A 23,560-nucleotide genomic window follows, 5' to 3' on the forward strand; every position below is an offset into this window, starting at 1 on the left:
GATACAGGCACACTGGGTTCCCGCTTGTTCTGTAAACATTTGAGAAAGTTACCGGTATCATAGCGGGGACCCGACACATATCACTGAGAGCTAGTATCAGTTGTTTTTGGTTCACCTCGAGCAGATGGAGGGTGTGGTCCCTGGCGTTGTGGCAGAGGCTTGGGGCTCGCAGCAATAGAGTGGGATAGTTTGGTTCCAGCATACACCAGTTACACACCAGTTCTTCCATTTTCTCTTTGAAATGTAGATGCTGGAGAGAGGAATAACATGTCTGGTGAGAGGGGCTGTTGCTCTGGTGTTATCGGAGGCTGTAATATGCTGTCCTGGTTTTCCTGGCTGTTTTCCAGGAAGTCGTCCTTGGGTGCTGAATCTTGGAGCAGTTCTAATGTGTCACAGTCTGTCGGTGTTGAGCTCTGTGGGCAGGGCTCAGCTGAGATTGTGTCTGTGAGCAGAGGTTGTTGTGGCTGAGTGGTGTTATCATTGTCCTTGTGTCATATGTCAACCGCATGTCTATTCAGGTGCTGAAGTGAAGTCCTGTGGTCATTCATACTGTGTCCAGGTGTGTGTGTGCCATTCAGGTTGAGTGGATTGGCACACACTGCAGAAGGATGATTGAGGGAGAAGTAGATATTGTCCTTTAGCACTCTTGAACCAAGTTTGTTTGGGTGACGGCCATCCCGATGAAACAGTTGTCTCTGACTCCAGAAAAGATTGAAGTTGTCATTGAAGTTCACTACTTTTACTTTTGCAGCCATGTATTAAGCCCAAGTAACCGTGAAAACCAGTTTTTTCCTCTTGCTGGGAGTGGTCCACTGATGAATGTCTGAACTTTCAGTTTAAGTGTTTCAAAAAGTTGTGACTGCTCTTTATGAATATCATTCTTACCCACATGAATAAGTCAATTTGCAGTCTTATGTTTCAACAGAATGTTCTAAAGTTCCCTGTTTACATCAGAAGTTGTTTATTAAAAATTATTATTGTGTACATAAAGATATGGTGGAATCCGGCTTGTGCCGTAGATGGTCTGCTTGCGCGCTTTAACCTCGTGCATGAGCAGATCCATTTCCTCTCTGGAGAAGTTTTCAGTCTTTCCACTTGCAAATTCAGGATTGGCACACACTGCACTGTTGCATGTGGAAGGCAGCACATAGTTGTATCCCTGCTGCTAATGTTTCTGATTATGGAGTCCCCCACTATCAGAGTCCTGTGCTCGGCTGTGCTCTGAGCTGAGTGCCGCTGTTGGCTCGACCTTGAGCACCAGTTAGCATCAGAGTTAGCTACTGGCTGATTCGATCTTTGTTTGATCACATTCATCACGTTTGGGGATTCCTCATCTACATTCATTAATACTTCAAATCTGTTCTCAAGATGTATAGGCGGTGGTAGGAAACCAGTGTTTGCAATCCTTGTCAGAGCCGTACCTGGGGTAGAGGATGCTACTGCGGCAATATGTGATGCTCGTGACAATCTGATGCCTCGAGTGCCTTTGGGTCTTGCTCCCTGTTTGTACCATCAATTTGTATGTCGATCAGTTACGGCTTGTTTCTCTACACTCAGTATGGCCTGTTGAGGAGCACTAGATTCATGGGACTCACCGGCTGTATTCTGAGGGCGTCCATGACGAAGCTCTGTTGTGTGTTCCGTCTGGTTTGGTGGTCCCACAAGTAACTTTGTTCCTAGAACTGCAATCCTTTGTAAAAGTCTGTGGCAGAAGAGGAATTTTCTCTCTTATCCTTTTGAATGTAGGCAGTTGTGTTTTCCCTTCCCCGGAATGTAAGCTGATGGCTTTCAGTGGGAGGCTGGTTGGATAAAATAATTCTGCTTTTTTGTAGTAATAGCATAGCGCGGAGCAGTAAGCAAGAATGTCCGAACAGTAGCTGAGCAGGAAGTCTAAAGGTTCCAAGGTCTAAGCTACGTCCTTGCTTCAGGTTGAATGATTCTCATTGGCTAAAAAATAGATAAACATAGTAATTTCCCACACATAAACAGAAAGACTGAAGCATATCTCTATTGATTATGCAGCTGACACTCGGACCCTGAAGTTAGGCACATCATGACCTTCCAGATCACAAATCCAGTGCCAGCCTGTCCAGAACAACAACTCAGTCAATCTCTAATAATGTCAGTGGTTCCTTAACCTGCAACCAAAAGGACTAACACACACACACACACACACACACACACACACACACACACACACACACACACACACACACACACACACACACACACACACACACACACACAGCTTCTTCCAAGGTTGGATTTGGACAGGCTCTAACTATAAACAGGAGAGTTTACTCAAAACATCAAGATAATACGTTCTTTCTCTCAAGGAGAGCTACACTTTAGTTTAACTGGAAAGCAAGACTTTAACAAAGAGACTGTCATTGACTTCATTGACTCCTGTGACCATAGCTGTCAGAGTACCCTAGAAAAACAGATGTATTTATTGACACATGTTGAAGACATATTTCATTTCTGGAAGCCGGGCTAAATGACCAAACACTGTTACTGCATTCATACGAAATACAGACATTAGAGAATACATGAAAAGAACATTTCAGTGATCACACTGGTAACTTCTATAACAAATTAAAATATCTCAAGCCTAGAGAAGTCATTCAACTCATGTGATATTTAGGAGGAGAAATATTGATTAATACCTTGATTATAATCACTTATTACATGGCTTGGTTGAATTCCAATGTAGAATGCGGTCTGTTATTTCTTGATAACAGACCGCTGCGAAGTATAACACACCGTTGCAATGAAAAACAGAGCGTTGCTATGGACGTGTAACAAACTATTTTCTTTAGCGGAAGCAATACAATCGTTTTTAAATCAATAAACTCCTTTTTAAATCAATATTTTGTCAAATTATTTATTTATTTTGTAGGTAGCCATGTAATAAGCGGGATAATGTATAGCGAGGCGGTTGTTATAGCGAATAACAACCCCTTCAGGCTGATTCAAGACCCGTTCAGCCTGTCGGGGTTGTTATTCGCTCTAACAACCGCCTTGGCTATATATTATCCCTTACTCATTGCATATACATTGAAGTAGCAGTTTATTCCAAAATCCACCCTGTCAGTATTTAATGGAAACTTATTTTACCGTTAGTTATTTAAGGCAAAAGAATGAAGGCTAAACCGAAAGTCACAGCATTTCAACACAACTTCTTCTCACATATTTGAAGGCTTTCCAATTTAAGTAAGAACTTACAAATGGCTGGCATAACGTAGTACTCCAAAGGTGCTAAACAGTTTGTGATCACACCAAGAAAGGTGGACAAGGACTTTTACTTTAAGAAAAGACATTGTGTCTGGTCTGATCTGCAGGTGCAAGTCTGTGTCCATCCTTGTGGCATTGCAACCACTAAAAACGGAGACAACAGTCACGCTTGCCCAGTACAAAGGTGTCCAAAAGCCTGACAAAGCTCACTTAGGCATCTGAGGAGATTTGCAACTCACTGTAAAAGATAACTAATTTTAAAAAAACATAGCCATGCAGTTTATCATTGTTGTCAAAATATACACTCCATAAACAGGGTAAACTTGCAGACACTTTTTGTAGAACTAAGTATTTTGAATAACACCTTAAACTAAAGCTTTCCAGTGTCTTATTTTGTAATCTATCTCAAAGACGTGTGGTCCACGTTATATTTGTATTAGTCTGGTATGTCTTATATGCCTACCACTGCTAGCTAGAACAAGCTTGTAAGGACTACTAGCTTACAAAATTAACTGCTTTTATCAGCCAGATGGTGACTGGTGGATGGTGGATATTAAAGTCAACTTTAATTATTGACTTGGTGAAATGCAGAAGGTTTAATTCATAAAGCTGTTTCAAAAATTACTCTGTCCCGTTATACATGCTAAATAGCTATCGTTAGTTAAGTTACGCTGTTTAATGTTCCCTTTAAAAATTTAGGAGTCAGGCAGGAAAACAAATGAAAATGTTCCTCAAGGAAAGTGTATTTAAGGAGAAAAGCAGAGCACCCAGTACTGAGCCTTGTGGCACTCCACACTTGTTTGATGAGACATCTTCATTGAGACAAATGTATTTAAGGAGAAAAGCAGAGCACCCAGTACTGAGCCTTGTGGCACTCCACACTTGTTTGATGAGACATCTTCATTGAGACAAATGTATTTAAGGAGAAAAGCAGAGCACCCAGTACTGAGCCTTGTGGCACTCCACACTTGTTTGATGAGACATCTTCATTGGGACAAATGTGGTAGCAGTAGAGATGCACCGATTACAATTTTCTAGGCCGATTCCGATTTCCGATTTTTCATTGAGTTTGACCTGCCAATACCAATTTTAGCCGATTCCGATTTAATTTTTTTCTAACCACTTTACAGCACACACAAATATTTATTTTCGATCTTTTCTTTAACCCTTTCACAACCCTTCTTCAAGCCTTTTAAAATATTCTAACTGACCCCCCCACCCCCAGAGTGAGTTTTTTCAAGGCGAACGTTCCCTTTAATGTTTCCATGGCGACGCGTCACGCAATACACCGCAGCCACAATAATACTGTATGACAGATGTGTCGCTTTTATTTCGCTTTTCCTTTTTTATTCAAAATATTCACAAACTTGCTTACCATGTCATCAACTAGCCTATCTGATATTCCGATTCTCAAATACGTGTAAGTGAGTGTGTTTGGTCGTTTAAAAACCTTTATAAATAATCTTGATCTATAACATGAGATGGGCGCCGCAATGTTGTCCTGTCAGTCGGATTTACAGCACGTGAATTCATCAGTTTCTCCCGAAATAAATGCAAGAAAGTGGCCGGTGAACTGAGAAGAATAGAGTAAACTTTATAGTTACTTCCACTATGTTTGTCTGATATGAATAACACATCCGACTCTGGCTCAGCAACAGCCAACGCGCGAAAGCACAGTTTGAATCTGGCAGTTATGTCGTCACTGAACATTCTAAATGTGTCACCGTACTCTCAGGGGCACAGAAATAAAAATCCCATATATGAGACCGTACCGCTCAAAAGGTTAATCATGTGGCGCCCGAGTGCATTTGACTGGCATAAAATCAGCAAATGTCAGACTTTCCGGCCGGTCGTCGTTCATGGCCGATCATGTGAAAATCGGCCAATTCCGGTCACCAGCCGATCAATCGGTGCATCTCTAGGTAGCAGTCAGGCAGATAAGACCTAAACCATGCTAATACTTGTCCACTAATGCCAACATAATTATCAAGGTAAGCAAGAGAATGTTGTGGTCCTGACTGAAGAACAGTTTCTCTTTAAAACTGAACATAGTTGAGAGGACACTATTTTGCGACTATTTTAGACATGAATGGCAGATTGGCCAATAATAAACCAGTTCTATTGGGTTAAGTTGTAAAGGGTTTGATAACCGCCAGCTTTCTTAGACTGTCTTGCTTTTTAGGATGTGTCCTAAAGAAAGCAAACAGTTAACAAATTGAGAAGAGATTCTGAGATAAGATAACTCCACTTTTAGTAGCTTATTAGGTATAGGATCTAGCATTCATGTTGTTGACTTTGATGCTTTAATGCAATATTTTGATGTCTGTTCTTTTGTGCTATTAAACTGGTGTTAATTTGCGTGTTTTTTTTTTTTTTTTTTTTTGCTTTAGACCTAATGGCACTAAAAGAAGAAAGTCAAGAATTGAATGAAAATGATGAGAAAGATCGGTGTGATGAACATCGTGTCATGACTGGAGAAAAATCCACAGAGACTGAAAAGACTTCATCACAAAAAAGAAAAGCTCAGAAAAACATATCTAACAATTTCATCTGCCATCAGTGTGGAAAGAGTTTTACTCAAAAAGCAAATCTTAAAAAACACATGAGAATTCACACTGGAATAAAGGCTTATACCTGCCAACAGTGTGGACAGAGTTTTGGACGCAAAGAAAACCTTAAAGCCCACATGAGAATTCACACTGGAGAGAAGCCTTTCATATGCTCTCAGTGTGGAAAGAGTTTCACTCAAAGAGGAAGCCTTAAAAAACACATGACAATTCACACTGGAGTAAAGGCTTACACCTGCCAACAGTGTGGACAGGGTTTTGTACGCAAAGAAAACCTTAAATCCCACATGAGAATTCACACTGGTGAGAAGCCTTACACCTGCCAACAGTGTGGACAGAGTTTTGCACATAAAGGAAACCTTAATTCCCATATGAGGCTTCACAGTGGAGAGAAGCCTCACACCTGCAAACTGTGTGGGAAGAGCTACTCACAAAAATATCTTAAGAATCACATGAGAGTTCACACTGGAGAGAAGCCTTTCATATGCTCTCAGTGTGGAAAGAGTTTCAGATGTAAAGTAAACCTTAATCAGCACATGCAGATTCACTTGAGAGTAAACAGTTTTACATGCCATCAGTGTGGAAGGAATTTCACAGACAGCAATCGCCTTAAGAATCATGTAATAACTCACACTAGAAAGAAGCCTCACGTGCAATCACTGTGGAAAGACTTTCATAACCGAATCAATCCTTGAGGTTCACATAAGAACTCACACTGGAAAGAAGCCTTTCGCCTGTCCTTATACATGCCTTCAGTGTGAGAAGAGTTTCACAAATCAAAGAGACCTGATACAGCATTTGCAAACTCATTCCTGAAATCAACTGTATAGTTTTATGTATGTGGTAAGATGTTTACTAAATACAGCAGTTTAAAAAAAATCACTTGCATATTCACGCTGGATGATGACTTTTAATTTAGTAAAAAGTGTAATAAAAATCATCAAACTTACAGATTTTGTCATCTCACTTAAATCAAAAGTTATGCAGATGTGAGACCCTTTAATTTACTACATTTTTGATGCTGATAGAATCCCGTAACAAGTCTAACTTTATAGGCACTTTATAGTCCCCCTGTAGTGAATTTTATCCCTTAAAACTCATTTTGATCACCAAAATTACATATTTAAACAATTCCTTGAGAAAAATTCTTCATGCCTTAAAACAGCTTGAATGTTACTCTACTACACTCTTGCCTCATTTTGTATATGTGGTTCTATGAATATGAAAATTAGTCCCACCTCCGCTCACTCACAGCAGCTCAGAGATCCACTTGTTGCAAACACACGTTGACTGATTGATTACATGGTAGTTTGTGATGTCAAAAACACCAGCGATTTCAACCAGTGTTTTTGAGGGGCCGTTTACACGACACCATTTTCAATTAAAAAAGTAAAAAAAAAATTACTTAAAACTTAAAACACTGCAGTTTTAAGGAGAAAATACTCAGCAATGGTGTTGACTTATGACTTTACTCATGGTTTGTCTGAAAGCAAATTAAAAATACCCCATAGATATATAAACAACATTAAAAACTTTATTTTCACTACAGGCGGACTTTAAACATATTTCTGTCATTACAGGTAATAAAATCCCTGTTTTATTTTTTACAAATTACCAATTTTGTTTTTTCATAATACCAAACTCATGTAGTATGAAAGTTACATTGTAAAAGACATTGCGCAGGCTTTCAGAATTGCATAGAAGTCACAACTTAACATGGGCATGATACAAGACAAGAAGTTAATATAAGTGACTTTTATTATTAATATTATTATATAAGTTATTATTATTGTTATTTGCTGCCACCTACTGGCGGTGTTAGTTTAAAAGGATAGTTCACCCAAAACTTGTCCTCATTTACTCAAACTCAAAGGTTTGGAACAAGTGGAAACATTTCTTTCAAATTTTGGTGCTTTCTTAAAAATGTGTCGCTCAAATACACAAGAGAAATATATATATATATAAAAAAACATTTAAAAATATATTAAACTATTTTAAATTGTAATAATCTTAGAATTTTGGATCAAATTATTACAGCATTGGTTAGCATAAGAGACATTTTTGAAAAAGCGTGAAAAAAATAAAAGAATATTCTACATTTTGGCAGCTAGTATATAGCATTAAGGTTTAAGTTTTTGAACCCGTCTGTGGGGCGGTGAAGTTTAAGTATACAGACAACCGCCTTAATGATTGTGTAATAAAATTTATAAAACAATATATACTCATAAAACAATTTTAATATAATGAGCAAATATGAACAATAATGAACATACTTTAAAGGTGAACTAAGTAACTTTTTTTACCTTAACTGAACAGCTTCGGAGTCATTGGAATGGTTATATTACTTATTTCGGGTTGAATGGTGGTCGTTTCGCACCCCCCTGGTGCCCGTGAGCGGAAAATTCGCACTTGCAACTTTGAGCCGGCGTCAGGAAGTATCGCGTGATATCAGGTCTCGCGATGTAAACAATTGCTTTACGGTCAAAAGAAATCTGCTAAAATGCTGTCATTATTGCGCTCCCTCACGCTGTTCGAACCCGAATGAAGAAGACGTTTTAAAGAATGTCCCATCTGCTTTGATGTCGTTGATCTGCTAGCCTCTGGTGTCTGAGAATCGCCAACGAGTTTTTACAACAGTGTTGTCAAATATATATTCCGAAGCTGTGGGGGAGCTCTAGAGAGAAACCTGCGAGCAAAAAGCGAGAATACAGCGAAGAAATCCCGAAACTACTGAGCCCCGCTTTAACATACACAAGAACAAATAACTGCAAAAATGTCAAACAACCATAACTATATACATTTTCAAAACTTAATATTAAACTTATAAATACTTATAATATAAAGCTTAATATTCTGCTTTAAAGCTGACCACTCTACCACTCTATGGTTTATATGAAGCAGGACGACTTTCATTGGCAGCTCCTTGATAATGTCTTCAATGGTACAGCTGCGAGGGAACCCTGTAAGTTTCATCATTGCTGCTTAGTATGTGGCATTTCTGTAACCCCCACAACCTCAATTTTCCCCTCTACAGGCTCAACCTCCTCACTCTGGATTTATAAATAAATAAAATAATATTAACAGATTACTAGTGTGTGTGTGTGTGTGTGTAAGTGTTATCTACAGTGCATCCGGAAAATATTCACAGCGCTTTACTTTTTCCACATTTTGTTATGTTACAGCCTTATTCCAAAATGGATTAAACTAATTATTTTCCTCAAAATTCTACAAATAATACCTCATAATGACAACGTGAAAAATCTCTTGAAAGATATAAGTAAAATACTTATTCCAAGCAGAATAAGTGGAATTTCAATACTTATTCATGTTGTGAAATTAACTTAAAAATAGCTTGCTAATTATTTTTTAACTGTAATCTTCTTTCTTCATTTGTGTGAAAAGATCTTAAAACCAAAGCTACTAAACAAGAGAATCCTTTTTTAATTTAAAATTGTCATCATTAGTTTTTTGTCTTAAAATGAGACTAAGCATTTAGATTTAAAATAAGATTAGTGAACTCTTAAAATCATTGACTTCCTTAAAACTGTATCCAAGCTCCGCCTCCTTAAACACATCCCTAAGTGCCCTAGTATGGCGTTATTTTCCTGTCAAATGTCGAGAGCGCATTATTGTAGCGCGCGGAATATAATGCGCGAGCGCGAATCTCTCTGCTCGCGCGCGGAATATAAATCCTTGAAAAATGACGTAATTGCTCGTTGTTGTGCGCGTTGGGTTCGCAAGACCCAATTTCGCCTGGAGGTGTGCGCGACATTTTTTGTAACAACGCGCGCGGCGCCGCATCCTAAGATGAACGACTTCGAGCCGAATCTGGCCGAGCTCGAACTTCTCACCACACCGGCACCCAGTTTGCACGTCTAAATGAGTTGCTTACATTTAAAAAATGAGCAGACAATAGCATAAAAAAGTATTTTTAATGAACATAAAGGTCCATGTTTAATAAAAATGTTCACGAAACTTAATGAAATGTTTAGTGAAATTAGAAAATATAAGAGATTGTTAATTTATTTATATTGTATACACATTCTCATATCCATATATTTTGTTTTATTGTCACTAGTAATAATCTCAGGGTTTACTGGGTTTTACACAATTCTTTTTTGTAGTGTGGTTTTGGTGGCGGTGTACTAAAATAAACATTGTCACGTGTGTATAGCTTCTTCTTCTAACCGCTGATTCCTGATGGTTTAGAGGACAATTACTCGAGTCGCCCCATATCGTTTCAAAGAATAGTACAACGGCGAGCGCGTCAAGTATAAACGCCTCGTCCGTTTGGGGAGGTGCGCGCGCAGTCTGCGGAGACTCGCTCTGCGGAGCCAGGCGAAAGTATAAACAAGGCTTAATGCATAAAATATATATGTGTATATATGTATGTGTATATGTATATGTATACTGTATATATGTATATGTATATGCTGCTTTGCTTTCTTTATTCCGTTGTATGTAATTTGTACATTTTTGCTATGTAAGTTATATTTTTGATACCTTGGCATTAATAAAAAATAATAATAATAAAAAAAAAGAAATTGAAGAGAAGAGTACTTAGGCATGCGCTAACGCACGGGACACAGTCTAAGCACATACACGCTTACTTTAAGCGAAGAGGAGAGATTCGCGATTGAACTGAACACGTTTTAAGTGCAGGCATATTCTCGAGCGAGCCCAGAGAAAATTCTTACAAGAGCAGCGTGTATCTGAGAGCGCATGCCCAGTTCTCACGCGCGAGCAGAGAGATTCGCACTCGGCACATTACATTCCGCACTCGCGCAGAGAGATTCGCGCTCGCGCATTATATTAATGTACTTTCGCGCTACAATAATGCGCTCTCGACATTTGACAGGAAAATAACGCCATACCCTAGAGACATCCATCTCACGATGGCCCAGATTGGAGAAGTTCAGTTTCATTCATACTCAGAGCAGAGAAAACCTCATGTACACCATAATGTAGCCACATCACATGCAGTGTGCAAGGACACACACTTTTGTCCAAACTGGGTCAGTGTTAAGACAATTTTAATGCTGAGACCTTGCCTGACCTCATCAAAAGTTCTTCTGAAGCAGCATAAATAAAAAGCCCTGGTCACCATCAACAACATTTAGTCTTGACAAATCATAAAGTTTGCCTTCTGGATAGAAGGCCTCTCCATATTCCTGGGTGCCAGGTCACGCAGCAAACGCTTGAACTCTGTGACAACTGAGTTCAATATTTCTGCTGTCTTCACCTGTGCGCATATCGTATTAATGAACATGTCATTCATTTCACAGATGTTTGCGCCAAGGGAGCGCCTTACAGGCTGAGCGACCTGTCAATCTCGCACCTCGGTTTTCGGCTGGATAAAGCCAGCCAGTGTCTAATCAGCAAAGTTTTGATGGATGGGAGTATTAACCAACTAAAACACGATTGCAGTGATTGTCAGTTTGCTTAGTTTACACAAGCAGATTTGTCAAATACAAGTGCGCAAAGTTGTCGCTCGCTCGTGCGCTTTCGCCATTTTACGCACAGAGTGCTCAGGTTAAGCCGCCTTTCCACTACACACGACAGCCGTCGGACCGGAAGTCATTAATTTCCAATGGAGAGTAGTACGGGAGCTGCGTGGAGTTCCGATCATGTGCGGAAATGAAATATCTGAACTTCTGCGGCTAGACCGTATGCGACCGGTCGACCGGATGTGATGTATTCTAATCAAAACTATGAACGCGAAGCTAGAATTATCAATATTTTTATTTTCTGCAAAATGGCTGTTATTAATAATTATGGCAGAAAAAATATTTTATAATTATTAAATCAATATTTATATTGATTAGCTCTATAAAATCGACTGTTTTTATTTTAGATGTATTGAGGGTCATTTGTTTTGTGTGGATATATTCATGCATGCATTACATTCATTAAAATCATACATTTTACCATTGTGAATAGCCGAGGGTAACGGTTGCGGTAACCCTTTATTTTACAGTCCCCTAATTACTAGGTATTTACCTAGTAAATACATGGTAAGTTATCGTTGGTTATTGGTAATTACCACAGGTAACAAGTATGTAAATGCAGAGAAACTACAAACTAATTACTAGGTATTTACCTGGTAAATACATGGTAAGTTATAGTTGGTTATTGGTAATTACCACAGGTAACAAGTATGTAAATGCAGAGAAACTACAAACTAACTACTAAGTATTTACCTGGTAAGCATATGGTAAATTATAGTATTTTAGTGTGTAATTACTTAAGGTGATTAGTATGCAATTAAAGAGAAAAAATACCACTGTTAAATATCAACTCAACAAAGTCCTGTGTACTTGTTACCTGTTTAGGTTGGTAATAACTCCGATTTAATTGTGTACTTCCTCAGAATGTAGGCAGACTATTTTTAGAAACACCTCCAGTATTACCCATCAATTCAAGTTAGGTTTGTAGTTATCCTAGGGTTATGTTGGTAACAGTCCATGTTTATTTATTACTATCTTGAAATTAAGACGTAGTTTCCAATAAATTACCTTGTCTTACATAGTTGTTGTTCATTGCTACACCCATTTATAGAGGGTTTATCAAATAATTTACCTTACACTTACCTGGTAACTACCCCGAAGGAACAGTTTTTCATAATGTCATGGCACATCTTAAATACTGGGTATGTTCTTGCAGATGTTTTTACAATTTACTCAGTAAGTAAAGTGCAACTGTACTGTAAAATGAAGCCTTGTTTATTTCCATGGTATTACCGGAGTTGTACCATATAACTTGATCATTCCCTTTTCCATATAGTCACACTTTTTTTACCTCATATGTCCTGCAACGTTACCAAGGAAAACATGACAATTTACTCAGTAAGTAAAGTGAAACTGTACTGTAAAATGAAGCCTTGTTTATTTCCATGGTATTACCGGAATTGTACCATATCATTCCCTTTTCCATAGTCACATTTTTATTTATTTGTTTTCCTAGTGTGTCCTGCAACGTTACCAAGGAAAACATGACAATTTTCTTGTTAAGTAAAGTGTAACTGTACTGTAAAATGAAGCCTTGTTTATTTCCATGGTATTACCAGAATTGTATAACCTGATCATTCCCCTTTTCCATATAGTCACAATTTTTTACCTCGTATGTCCTGCAACGTTACCAAGGAAAACATGACAATTTACTCAGTAAGTAAAGTGAAACTGTACTGTAAAAGGAAGCCTTTTTATTTCCATGGAATTACTGGGATCTTACCCTATAATCTGTTATAGCTACGTAACTGTACCTATTACAGATTATAGGGTAAGATCCCAGTAATTCCATGGAAATAAAAAGGCTTCCTTTTACAGTAACGTTCCAGTTTCACTTTACTTACGTAAACGTGATCTCATGAGAATACGTGTGTATTTTTATGTAAAGTGTAATTCTACCATACGTACATTTACTTACGTTTTATACACACAGAAACGTATAGTATTTACAGCACTAAAACGTAAAATGTTTGCATTAACAGCACAAAAACATAAATTATTTACGTATGAACAACTCTATACCGACGTATTTGTACGCATTCTTATTTATGCATATTAAAATCGTGGCATTAATGTTTTGACTCTATTGCATTCAAATGTCTTATCAATTACGTTTTCAGTCGCATTTATGCAGTTTACTCAAGAAATAGACTAATAACATTTCGCTCTGTTCGTGCCTTCTGCTGCAAACTTGTTTCGGAGGATTAGCATACATGCAGTTAAACAAGAATACACTTTAAAACCTTAAAAGTACCTTATTTAATCGTTTAACCATTTTAATATTTAGTTTATTTACAGTGAGACACAAAATGCGTTTTTTCCAATAGAACAATAATACACCAAAACCCAACATAAATTCACAAAAGACATCAATTTTATTATAGCCTACTTGATATAATCCAAATCTTTAGAATCCATACGTTTGCAAGAAAGAGATCCAAATTCAGCCCTTTATCCAGTGAGTGATCTTCATCTTCATTCCACAGGCTTTAACAACAGCGCAGTCTGTAACTGTCAAATCCCGCGGACCCGCGCTCGTTGATGAATTCAAATTCAAAAATTGCGCCCTCAAGAAGCGTTACGACATGTTTTACGGCAGTGATATCAAACGCTCATTGGCTCTCGCCTGTTCGTCTATGTTCGTCACAGATTGCGACATGTCGTATTTCAGTCGGTAAACTATATTTGAAATGGAGAAGCGCGCCTTCACACAGAGCGAAGCCGGATTAACATTTTCATGGATTAATCATTTAAATTCTGCTCTGTACCTCATTCAAAACTATTATATACTGAAAGAGAGGACTGTGACTGCAGCACATCGTCATGTGAACGACTTTTGGTACCGGTTTTGACATTTTCGCAATAAATAAATTATTACACGTATGTTGTTTTTCTTCATAACTGTAGCCTATGTAGTTTTCTATCTTTGAAAATGACGTGTTAATACTACGTATTAACAATGAGACCAGGCTGGAATGTTTTAGTTAAGTTGCAGAACACACGGTAAAAGTTTGTGATTTCAAAAATGTTTAAGCAGTAGCAAAGGATGTGGTAAGAGTCTGGTAATACCATGGAAATAAACAAGGCTTCCTTTTACAGTACAGTTGCACTTTACTTACTGAGTAAATTGTCATGTTTTCCTTGGTAACGTTGCAGGACATATGAGGTAAAATAAAAAAAATATGTGACTATGGAAAAGGGAATGATATGGTACAATTCCGGTAATACCATGGAAATAAACAAGGCTTCATTTTACAGTACAGTTTCACTTTACTTACTGAGTAAATTGTCATGTTTTCCTTGGTAACGTTGCAGGACATATGAGGTAAAATAAAAATGTGACTATGGAAAAGGGAATGATATGGTACAATTCCGGTAATACCATGGAAATAAACAAGGCTTCATTTTACAGTACAGTTGCACTTTACTTACTGAGTAAATTGTCATGTTTTCCTTGGTAACGTTGCAGGACATATGAGGTAAAATAAAAATAAAAATGTGACTGGAAAAGGGAATGATATGGTACAATTCCGGTAATACCATGGAAATAAACAAGGCTTCATTTTACAGTACAGTTTCACTTTACTTACTGAGTAAATTGTCATGTTTTCCTTGGTAATGTTGCAGGACATACGAGGTAAAAAAATGTGACTATATGGAAAAGGGAATGATCAAGTTATATGGTACAATTCCGGTAATACCATGGAAGGCTTCATTTTACAGTACAGTTGCACTTTACTTACTGAGTAAATTGTAAAAACATCTGCAAGAACATACCCAGTATTTAAGATGTGCCATGACATTATGAAAAACTGTTCCTGCGGGGTAGTTACCAGGTAAGTGTAAGGTAAATGATTTGATAAACCCTCTATAAATGGGTGTAGCAATGAACAACAACTATGTAAGACAAGGTAATTTATTGGAAACTACGTCTTAATTTCAAGATAGTAATAAATAAACATGGACTGTTACCACCAACATAACCCTAGGATAACTACAAACCTAACTTGAATTGATGGGTAATACTGGAGGTGTTTCTAAAAATTGGCTGCCTACATTCTGAGGAAGTACACAATTAAATCGGAGTTATTACCAACCTAAACAGGTAACAAGTACACAGGACTTTGTTGAGTTGATATTTAACAGTGGTGTTTTTTTCCCTGGTAGTTTCTCTGTAATTGCATACTAATCACCTTAAGTAATTACACACTAAAATACTATAATTTACCATATGCTTACCAGGAAAATACCTAGTAATTAGTTTGTAGTTTCTCTGCATTTACATACTTGTTACCTGTGGTAATTACCAATAAACAACTATAACTTACCATGTATTTACTAGGTAAATACCTAGTAATTAGGGGACTGTAAAATAAAGGGTTACCACGGTTGCTTCACGACCAATTTCAAAGTTCCGTGCGACTGACACTAGAGGGCGAAATGCGACAATTGTATGCGAATGTCATGTGCAGTGGAAAGGGGGCTTAATGGTGCGTTCTATTATTTATCCATGTCAGAGTTCAGACTAGGAAGACAGACGTTGCCTAGCAACACGCACCAACACGCCCCCTTTCCTCGGAAGTCGGACAACCGTGAGGACACCGAGCAAGAATTCCAATACGGAATCCAAGATGGCTGCGCCCTGTGTGACTTCTAAGTATGAATTGTTTTCATTGTTTTTGGACCGCTTTGGTTGTTTAAATGACGATTTTAATTACTCCTATTACTGCAATACCTTACTGCGTCCATATCACTGCCTGTGGGTATGGGAATCGGTCTTGTTGTGAGTGCAGTATTGAATGAAGCCTTGTTTCAAATGGGTGTTACTAATGTGGCCAGCGTTGCTAACAGAAGATAAACTAAAACATGAAATAAAGTGAAAATTTTAGAAGTTCAAATGGCTGCGTTTTGATAAGGTGTAGTCTTATCACAGATTGGCTTGCACCAACTGACAACTTGGAATTTACCTCGGAAGTTGACTCTTCTAGAGTCCACTTCCTAGATATGTGGATAGAGAAGAATGAAGGAAATTTGATTACTACCTTGTTTACGAAAGAGACCGATCGTAACATACTCTTACTCGCTACCAGTGATATTGAATTGCTTTTACAGAGACGTGAACTGTTGTGGATTTTTACCCTTCAGACTTTATCACCTAGGGGTATGAATGATGAAGCATTATTTAATGTGACGTTATGAAGTGCAGATATATTATTTACAATTGTCTGTGCCTGTCTATGATGATGATGTGGTGCTAATTATGTATTTAATCACTGAGCCTAATTGGGTGCAAATTGATCTTTACATTGGTCATGTGATTAGTTTAAATGTGATTGAGTTTGTAATGTTTGTATATATGCCTGAGGAACGTTGCTAATTAAGATTTTTTGATACTTTTTTGCAAGTACGGATAGTGTGCGGGAGTTCCTTTTTTTGTTTATTACTTGACCTACCCACATGGTCTTTTTTCCCACACACCTATTACCTGCAAGTGTGCGATGGTGTTTGCGCTTTGATAGTGTTTATTGATGGAAAGATGGATCTGTACTGGGACCAGAAGACCCTGGGACCCTTTCATGGGCCCTTGTTTCAACAACAAGCCAACCCAGCGGCTGGTTATTACTTGGACCAGGGGCTCATGACCTCGGTTAACTTGGTTAACATTATTCCTAATTGACCTCATGCGGCTGCAAATAGAGGCAGAGGGTAAGGGCCCTCCAAGGTCCCTCCATGACCTGAACCAGCGCCTGAAGCTGGCCAGAAAGTCCAAGAAGCTGCTGTGGGAGTATATTACTGGCAAGCTGAGCCACCATTTCAAGCAGACCTTTGTGCAAGACAAGGTGGCTAGCAAATGGAACACGTTGGTGGAGGCCTACAAAAAAGTAAAGGACAACAATTCGTCCACAGGGAGCGGCCCTAGTAAATTTCAGTTTTTTGCTGAGATGGATGACCTCTTGGGAAGTCACCATGATATTGTCTTCCCTGTTGTGGGAACAACCACAAGCTTGGATGTGCGCAGGCCAGATGCACTACAGACCAGGGATTGATGCCGGCATCGATGCCGGGTTGGAGACCTAGTAACATTGCCGTGTTCAGTCCCAGAAACGTGTGCTGTGTGAACAAAAGCCGTAATAATGCCGTGTCGTAGTGATGACGCTGAAGCCGGGATCGTTCGCCAGCTAGTGAAACGGTACGTAATGCGCAAGTTTATGATCAAATCAGAGAAAAAAAATGCACAAGCGTGGTTTAAGCAAACTTAAGACGCTGCTGAGACATTATAAGTCACATCGATGTTGAGTGTCTTTACGGGATTTTTACGGGTTGTGTCTGAACGCACTCACTGATTCCGGAAAATCACTGGCAGTGTGAATGAACCAAAATCAAACGAACCCGGGTCAAATCCCGGGTCACTTTATCCGTGTATTTTCCGGAATCTCTGTGTGAAAATGGCTTTAGGGAGTCCGAGGCAGCCTCCCAAAAACGCCACGCTGAGACCCTGGCACAAATGAAGGAATCCCAGGAGGGATTCCAGAGGTTGCTTGCCCAGATGGTGGAGAAGATGTAAAATTATTATTTTTATTCTCATGTTAATGTTAATGTATGTTGGTATGGGTTGAATTGTTTACATGCCGTTATACAGTTTATTTATTTATACATTTTTGTCAGTGGCACAGACTACCAGGATGGTGTTTGTGAATGACCACAAAAAAAGGAAACAAAGCACAGTTCTGTGCAATTTAAATTATTTCAATAAAATATTGTTTTAATATTGACCAAGCCTTGTCGTGGTTGAATGTTACCAGTCTTTTCAGCTACAAAAAACACCTCACTGGCCTGTGAAGCATTAAATTAAGGTTTAACACTTTGTATTACAACACCTGGAAATACATGAACATTACATCACATGATGTAGCACCACTTTACTCTACTAATAAAAAATATAAAGTTATGTTAGGAGAGTGTTATCTATCTAGTCTAACGCTGTGGGTTTTAGGTTTAGGACAGTTCTAGGTACGACTTAAAGGGGGAGAAAATTGACACTGAAACTGTTTAAAAGGTGTAAAAAGACAATAGATATTTATTAGATGACAATAGTCACAACTAATCATTGCCATCCTCCTCTCTTGGACATCCCTCTGGGTGTTCATCACAGCCATTCACAGCTCCAAGAGCAAAGTTGTGCAAGAAGCATGCAGCCATGATAATCATTACCACAATGTCCATCCTGGTGTTCTGCAGGTCTCTTAAGCACTTACACTTCATCCTGCCAAATGCCTGCTCAACGATGACCCTCCCCCGACTGATGTTGTAATTTTGCTGGTGGTCAGCATCGGTGAGGGCTCCGTTGTCATGCTTAGGTGTTACAATGAAGGGGAAGGCCTGACCAATATAGGCACTGTCCCTGAGCAGATGATAGTCCCCCATCTTCTCCTGCTATTCAGTGTAAAAAGTGGAGCCCCGCAGCATCCTGGCATCGTGCACCCTGCCTGGTGGTCCAGCAAAGATGTCAATGAAGCGGCCTTCATCATTGACAATTCCCTGGAGGAGGACAGAGTAGTAGGACCTCCTGTTGATGTAATCCCCTCCTCTGATGGGTGGCCTCTGGACCCTGATGTGGCAACCATCTATCGCCCCAATGACTCCATCGAGGGAGCAAGTCAGTACCTACTGTGTCTCTTATCACCTCACAGGAAAGATGACACAATGTGGATGAGGAGGATATTGGACCTTCACAGCCTGTGTTTAGGTCTGCTCGTACACCTGAGCCACAGTTGGTGACAACTGCATCGTACACAGCACTGCAGTTGTTTCATTTTTTTTTTCAATGTCTGTGCTGCAGACCATCGTTCAGCACACCAATGTCTATGGGGGCAAAAATCAGCAAGGAAGAGAAAAGCCATGGAACAACATCTCGGTTGAAGACTTCATGTCCTACCTGGCACTTGTTGTTTACATGGGTCTCGTGAAGGCCTCTGCCCTGACTGATTATTGGAGGAGGTCCCGAATCTACAGTGTTCCCCTTCCTGCTGAGATCATGTCCTGTAGTAAGTTTCTTACCATCACAAACACTCTTCATCTTAGTGATCCTCAGAATGATGAAGAAAACGAAAAGAAGAAGGGAACGACCGCTTGGGGAAGATCAAGCCTCTCTATGACAACATTAGGGATGCCTGCAGGACATTTTCATCCAAATCAGAACATCTCCATAGATTAGAGGATGGTGGCATCCAAGGTGAGGTCTGGACTCAAGCAGTACATGAAGAACAAACCCACTAAATGGGGCTACAAGCTTTTTGTCTTGGCAGACTCCCTGTGTGGCTACACCTGTGAGTTCTTTGTGTATAAGGGTAAGTCCATTCCATCTCTGAATGGGCTGAGCTATGAGTCTGTCATGGCGCTCGTAGATGAAAAGATGTTGGGCACTGGTTACAAGCTATACGTCGACAACCTTTACACTACTTTTCAGAGACCTCCTCTATAAGAAGATTTGGGCATGTGGCACCATTGGTCCGAACAGGATTGGTTTCCCAAAGACGATCACCAACAGACTACCACGGAATGCTCCACGAGGGTCCATGCAAGCTCAGAGAGGATGAGCTGCTGTTTGTGGAATGGAAAGACACCGGGAAGTGCTGATGTGCTCCACATTCCACAAAGCATATAAAGGTGACACAGTGCAAAGGAGGTTGAAGAACAAAGATGGGCAGTGGTCTCAAGTGCATGTGCCTTTTCCTGGTGGTGTGCTGGACTACAACAGGTTAATGGGGGGAGTGGACCTGTCGGATGCCCTCTTTGGATACTACAAAGTGCTCCACAAGACAAGGAAGTGGTACCGAACCTTCTTTTCCACTTTGTGGATATTGCTGTGGTCAATGCCTTCATTTTGCATTACGTTAGCCTCATAGCATAATTGCCTAAGTCATATTTCAATGTCTTTGGAAAACAAGAAGAAACAAAAAATGACTTAGACTAAAAATGAATTGCTATGACTTAGCAATTATGCTATGAGGCTAACGATTAGCATCTGGCCAGAGCTAGGAATGAAAAACCCCTGACCCAGAAAGAATTCAGGGAAACGCTTGTTCTGGAACTCGCAGGCTTAGAATCAAGGACAGCTGCTTCTCGGGCTTCAAATTATGCTTGCCACAACCTGACATACATTACAGACGACAGCACTGCTGGACAGAGAAAGTTTTCCTTCAGAAAACACCAGTCATGTGTGCAACGTGTGAGGTGCCACTGTGCTTTCTGTCTAAGCAAGAGAAGCCATCGCTGGTGTGAGACATTAGCAGTCAGAGGTACACACACACCTACATGACCAAGTTCTCATATTCTATTTGAACTTTGAGTTTGTTCTGCTTGTTTGCTCGCTCTCGCGCTCTCTCTCTCTCTCGCAGTGGGTGTCTTCTGAGTCAGTGCAATTGGAGCAAATGTGACATGCTGGCGTGAGGCAGTACTAGGTAAGTAGGTTCTCACACATACACACATGCATACACAGTGCTGCAAATTTTATTTGTTCTGCTTAGACTCTTTTTTTTTTTTTTTTCCCCTCTTATTTGCAGCGGGTTCTTCTGAGCCGGCACAATTGGAGCAAATGTGACATAATGGCGTGAGGCAGTACTAGGTAAGTACTCACACATACACATATGCAAACACAGTGTTGTGCTTCCACACTTTATCTCTCCTGTCTTTCAGTGGCTTTGGTTTCCAGTTGGTTAGAGAACAAACCTTGGTAGTGACTGTCTTGATCAACATGTTTTCCTACACTTTGTAAACACTGTAAGCGGTTGCTTTCTTTTTGTAATTGGATATTCATTATAATTATCAGTTTATTGTAATTTATTTGAGTAAAAAAACACTGTTGCAATGTTTTTTTTTAAATATATTTTATTCATTAGTTGTAAAACAATCACTTTTGGAATGTATACATGAAGTGAGTTTTTTTTTGTTTCACTGTTTTTGCTATTAGAATTGTTCAAAATAAAGAGTATTTTGTTAAAATGTTGTGCTGAAATCGTTTTTTCTTGTGTGGTTTGATGGGCAGAATAGTTCTGAATTGATATACATGTATGTAGTATGTAGTGTACTCCTTACTGTCTTGATTATTAAATCAATAATCATGTCTTTCGTTTTTAACACATTTATTTGCAGGAACGCATCGTTGCACCAATGAACAAAATCATCTACCACAGGGCCATGGTCACATTCACCAACACCAAGAAGGCTGACAATCGCTGAATCATCTGCAAATTTTACAATAAATCTATTGTCATGCCTGCTTCTACAATCATCAGTGTATAGAATATACAGGAGTGGAGAAAGGACACATACCTGAGGGGACCCTGTGGATGAAAACAATACCTCTGAAAAATATCAGAGTTATGAATGTGGACCATAGGGTTTAAGAGCTACAGACATTTGTATTTGGGTATGTCATTTTCAGAAAATTCTCAACAATACCATTTTTCAAGTTCAAGTCCACCGACGTTAATCTACTGACTGCTTTATTGTCGGATAAAATTGCGGACTCGCCGTTATGATTTGTCAGATCGCCTGTCAATCAAACCCCTGTGGGCAACAAGGCAGGGTGAATTGAAACGTCACGTTTGAATTTGGTATACCAATCTAATGCATTTATTCTATATTTAACCTGTGAACGACCGACCTGCTGCTGCACGTAGGCCTATCAGGTGATCACTGTCTGCGCCTGATTAGAATATAGCATCCACCAATCAATCGCCTCAACTCTTCTTCACTTCATTCTAGTCTATTCTGAAAACTGCCACACAAAAAACAGTCATCATCTTCGATAGGTAAAAATGTCATCTATTCAAAAAAAAAAATGTGAGAGTGGGGCTCAAAAAAGGAAGAATTTTCCTCAGAAACATGAGCTACTCAGTAAAATCCCCAAGCTATCGGGTTATTTTACTAAAGCTGATGATCACGGAGTGGTGGAACAGAAAGTGGGCCATGATGGAGCAGCTAAAATCAGCGTCATCGACCCCACCAATTTTCGGTTAGTTTGATTATTAACTTGATGGATGTACTATATTGCTTTTTGATGAACACCACGGGGCCCTTAATGCAGCCCTGGCTGTAATAGTAAAATCGTGCTAAAAGTTTTCAAGAGAGTTCCATGTGTAATACTAGCTATTTCATATGCAATGATGTAAGCCAATCACAGCAGTGGGTGTTTACATTGAAGTCTCACAGCAGACACGCCCCTTCAAAGAGCGTTCAGAGGTTAAAATCAGGGTAGGAGAAATGCCTTTTATTATTTTTATGTAAAAATCATACTAACATTATAAGGGCACCCCAGGCAACATTATACAATAATCCAGTTCATGACCCCTTTAAAGTGGTGGTATAAGCCCCTTTTTACAAGATGTAAAATAAGTCTCTGATGTCCCCAGAGTATGTGAAGTTTTTGCTCAAAATACCCCACAGATAATTTTTATAGCATGTTAAAATTGTCCCTTTTTAATGGTGAGCAAAAATGTGTCGTTTTGTGTGTCACTTTAAATGCAAATGAGCTGCTGTTGATGAATTTATGTAGTTGATGTGGAGTTGACTATCTTCAAGTCTTAGCATATTCTGTCATGATAATCTATAAAATCGCTCGTGTGGGAACTGTTGTAAGATGCCTACAGAGTGACATGCTGTTGCATTTGTGTTACTTATTGCACGTGAAAAGACGGATGCGACAGCTTCAGCAGACTCTCACAAATGTGCTCTACTACAACTCTTCTTCTTCTCATGGACTCACCCCCTTTGTTGCGTGTTCCAGGGGGTGGGGTAGGGCTGCAGCTATCGATTCTTTTTGTAATCGATTAATCTAGCACTTTATCGATCGATTAATCGAGTAATCGGATAAAAAAAATTAGCGTGTTTTTAAACAACCAAAACAAATAATGCATAACGAAAATGATGTGGCTGTAAAATAATCAAGCATTTGGCTTTTATTTGTCAAAAAAAAAAAAAAAAAAAAACACAACAGAGCTATTTATTCCAACTCCAACATTTGGCTCCAAAACTAAGCCTATTTATTGTACTTTTTACCCATTTAGTGTTTATAAGTGCCAGTGCCAACAATTATATAACAATACAGTTAAGTCAACTTTATACTGTAAAACATGTAACATGTAAAACTATGAATACAAACTTAAATAGTAAAGGCCATTTTGCCTTAGTTTTGTCTTCTTAATACAACATTACAAAAAAAGGATTGCACCTTCTGCAAATTACCCACTG

The 23,560-nt window shown here is 39.1% G+C and overlaps 1 protein-coding gene across 2 annotated transcripts in view; it reads left to right on the forward strand.

Moving 5' to 3' along the window:
* The window catches only part of LOC311289728 (uncharacterized protein), a 118,958-nt gene that overhangs the window by 2,952 nt on the left and 92,446 nt on the right, over positions 1-23,560 (forward strand). Inside the window, exon 3 of one of the 2 annotated variants that reach the window (XM_084407966.1) lies at positions 5,625-6,745. The exons of the other annotated variant lie outside the window; for it this stretch is intronic. Coding sequence (XP_084264092.1) covers positions 5,625-6,496 — 872 coding nt within the window. The 3' untranslated portion in view covers positions 6,497-6,745. Of the gene's footprint in view, positions 1-5,624; positions 6,746-23,560 lie in introns of those variants that run through there. 2 annotated transcript variants of the gene reach the window in all.

Source organism: Rutilus rutilus (assembly GCF_951802725.1).
Source record: "Rutilus rutilus genome assembly, chromosome: 4".
Lineage (NCBI taxonomy): Eukaryota > Metazoa > Chordata > Actinopteri > Cypriniformes > Leuciscidae > Rutilus > Rutilus rutilus.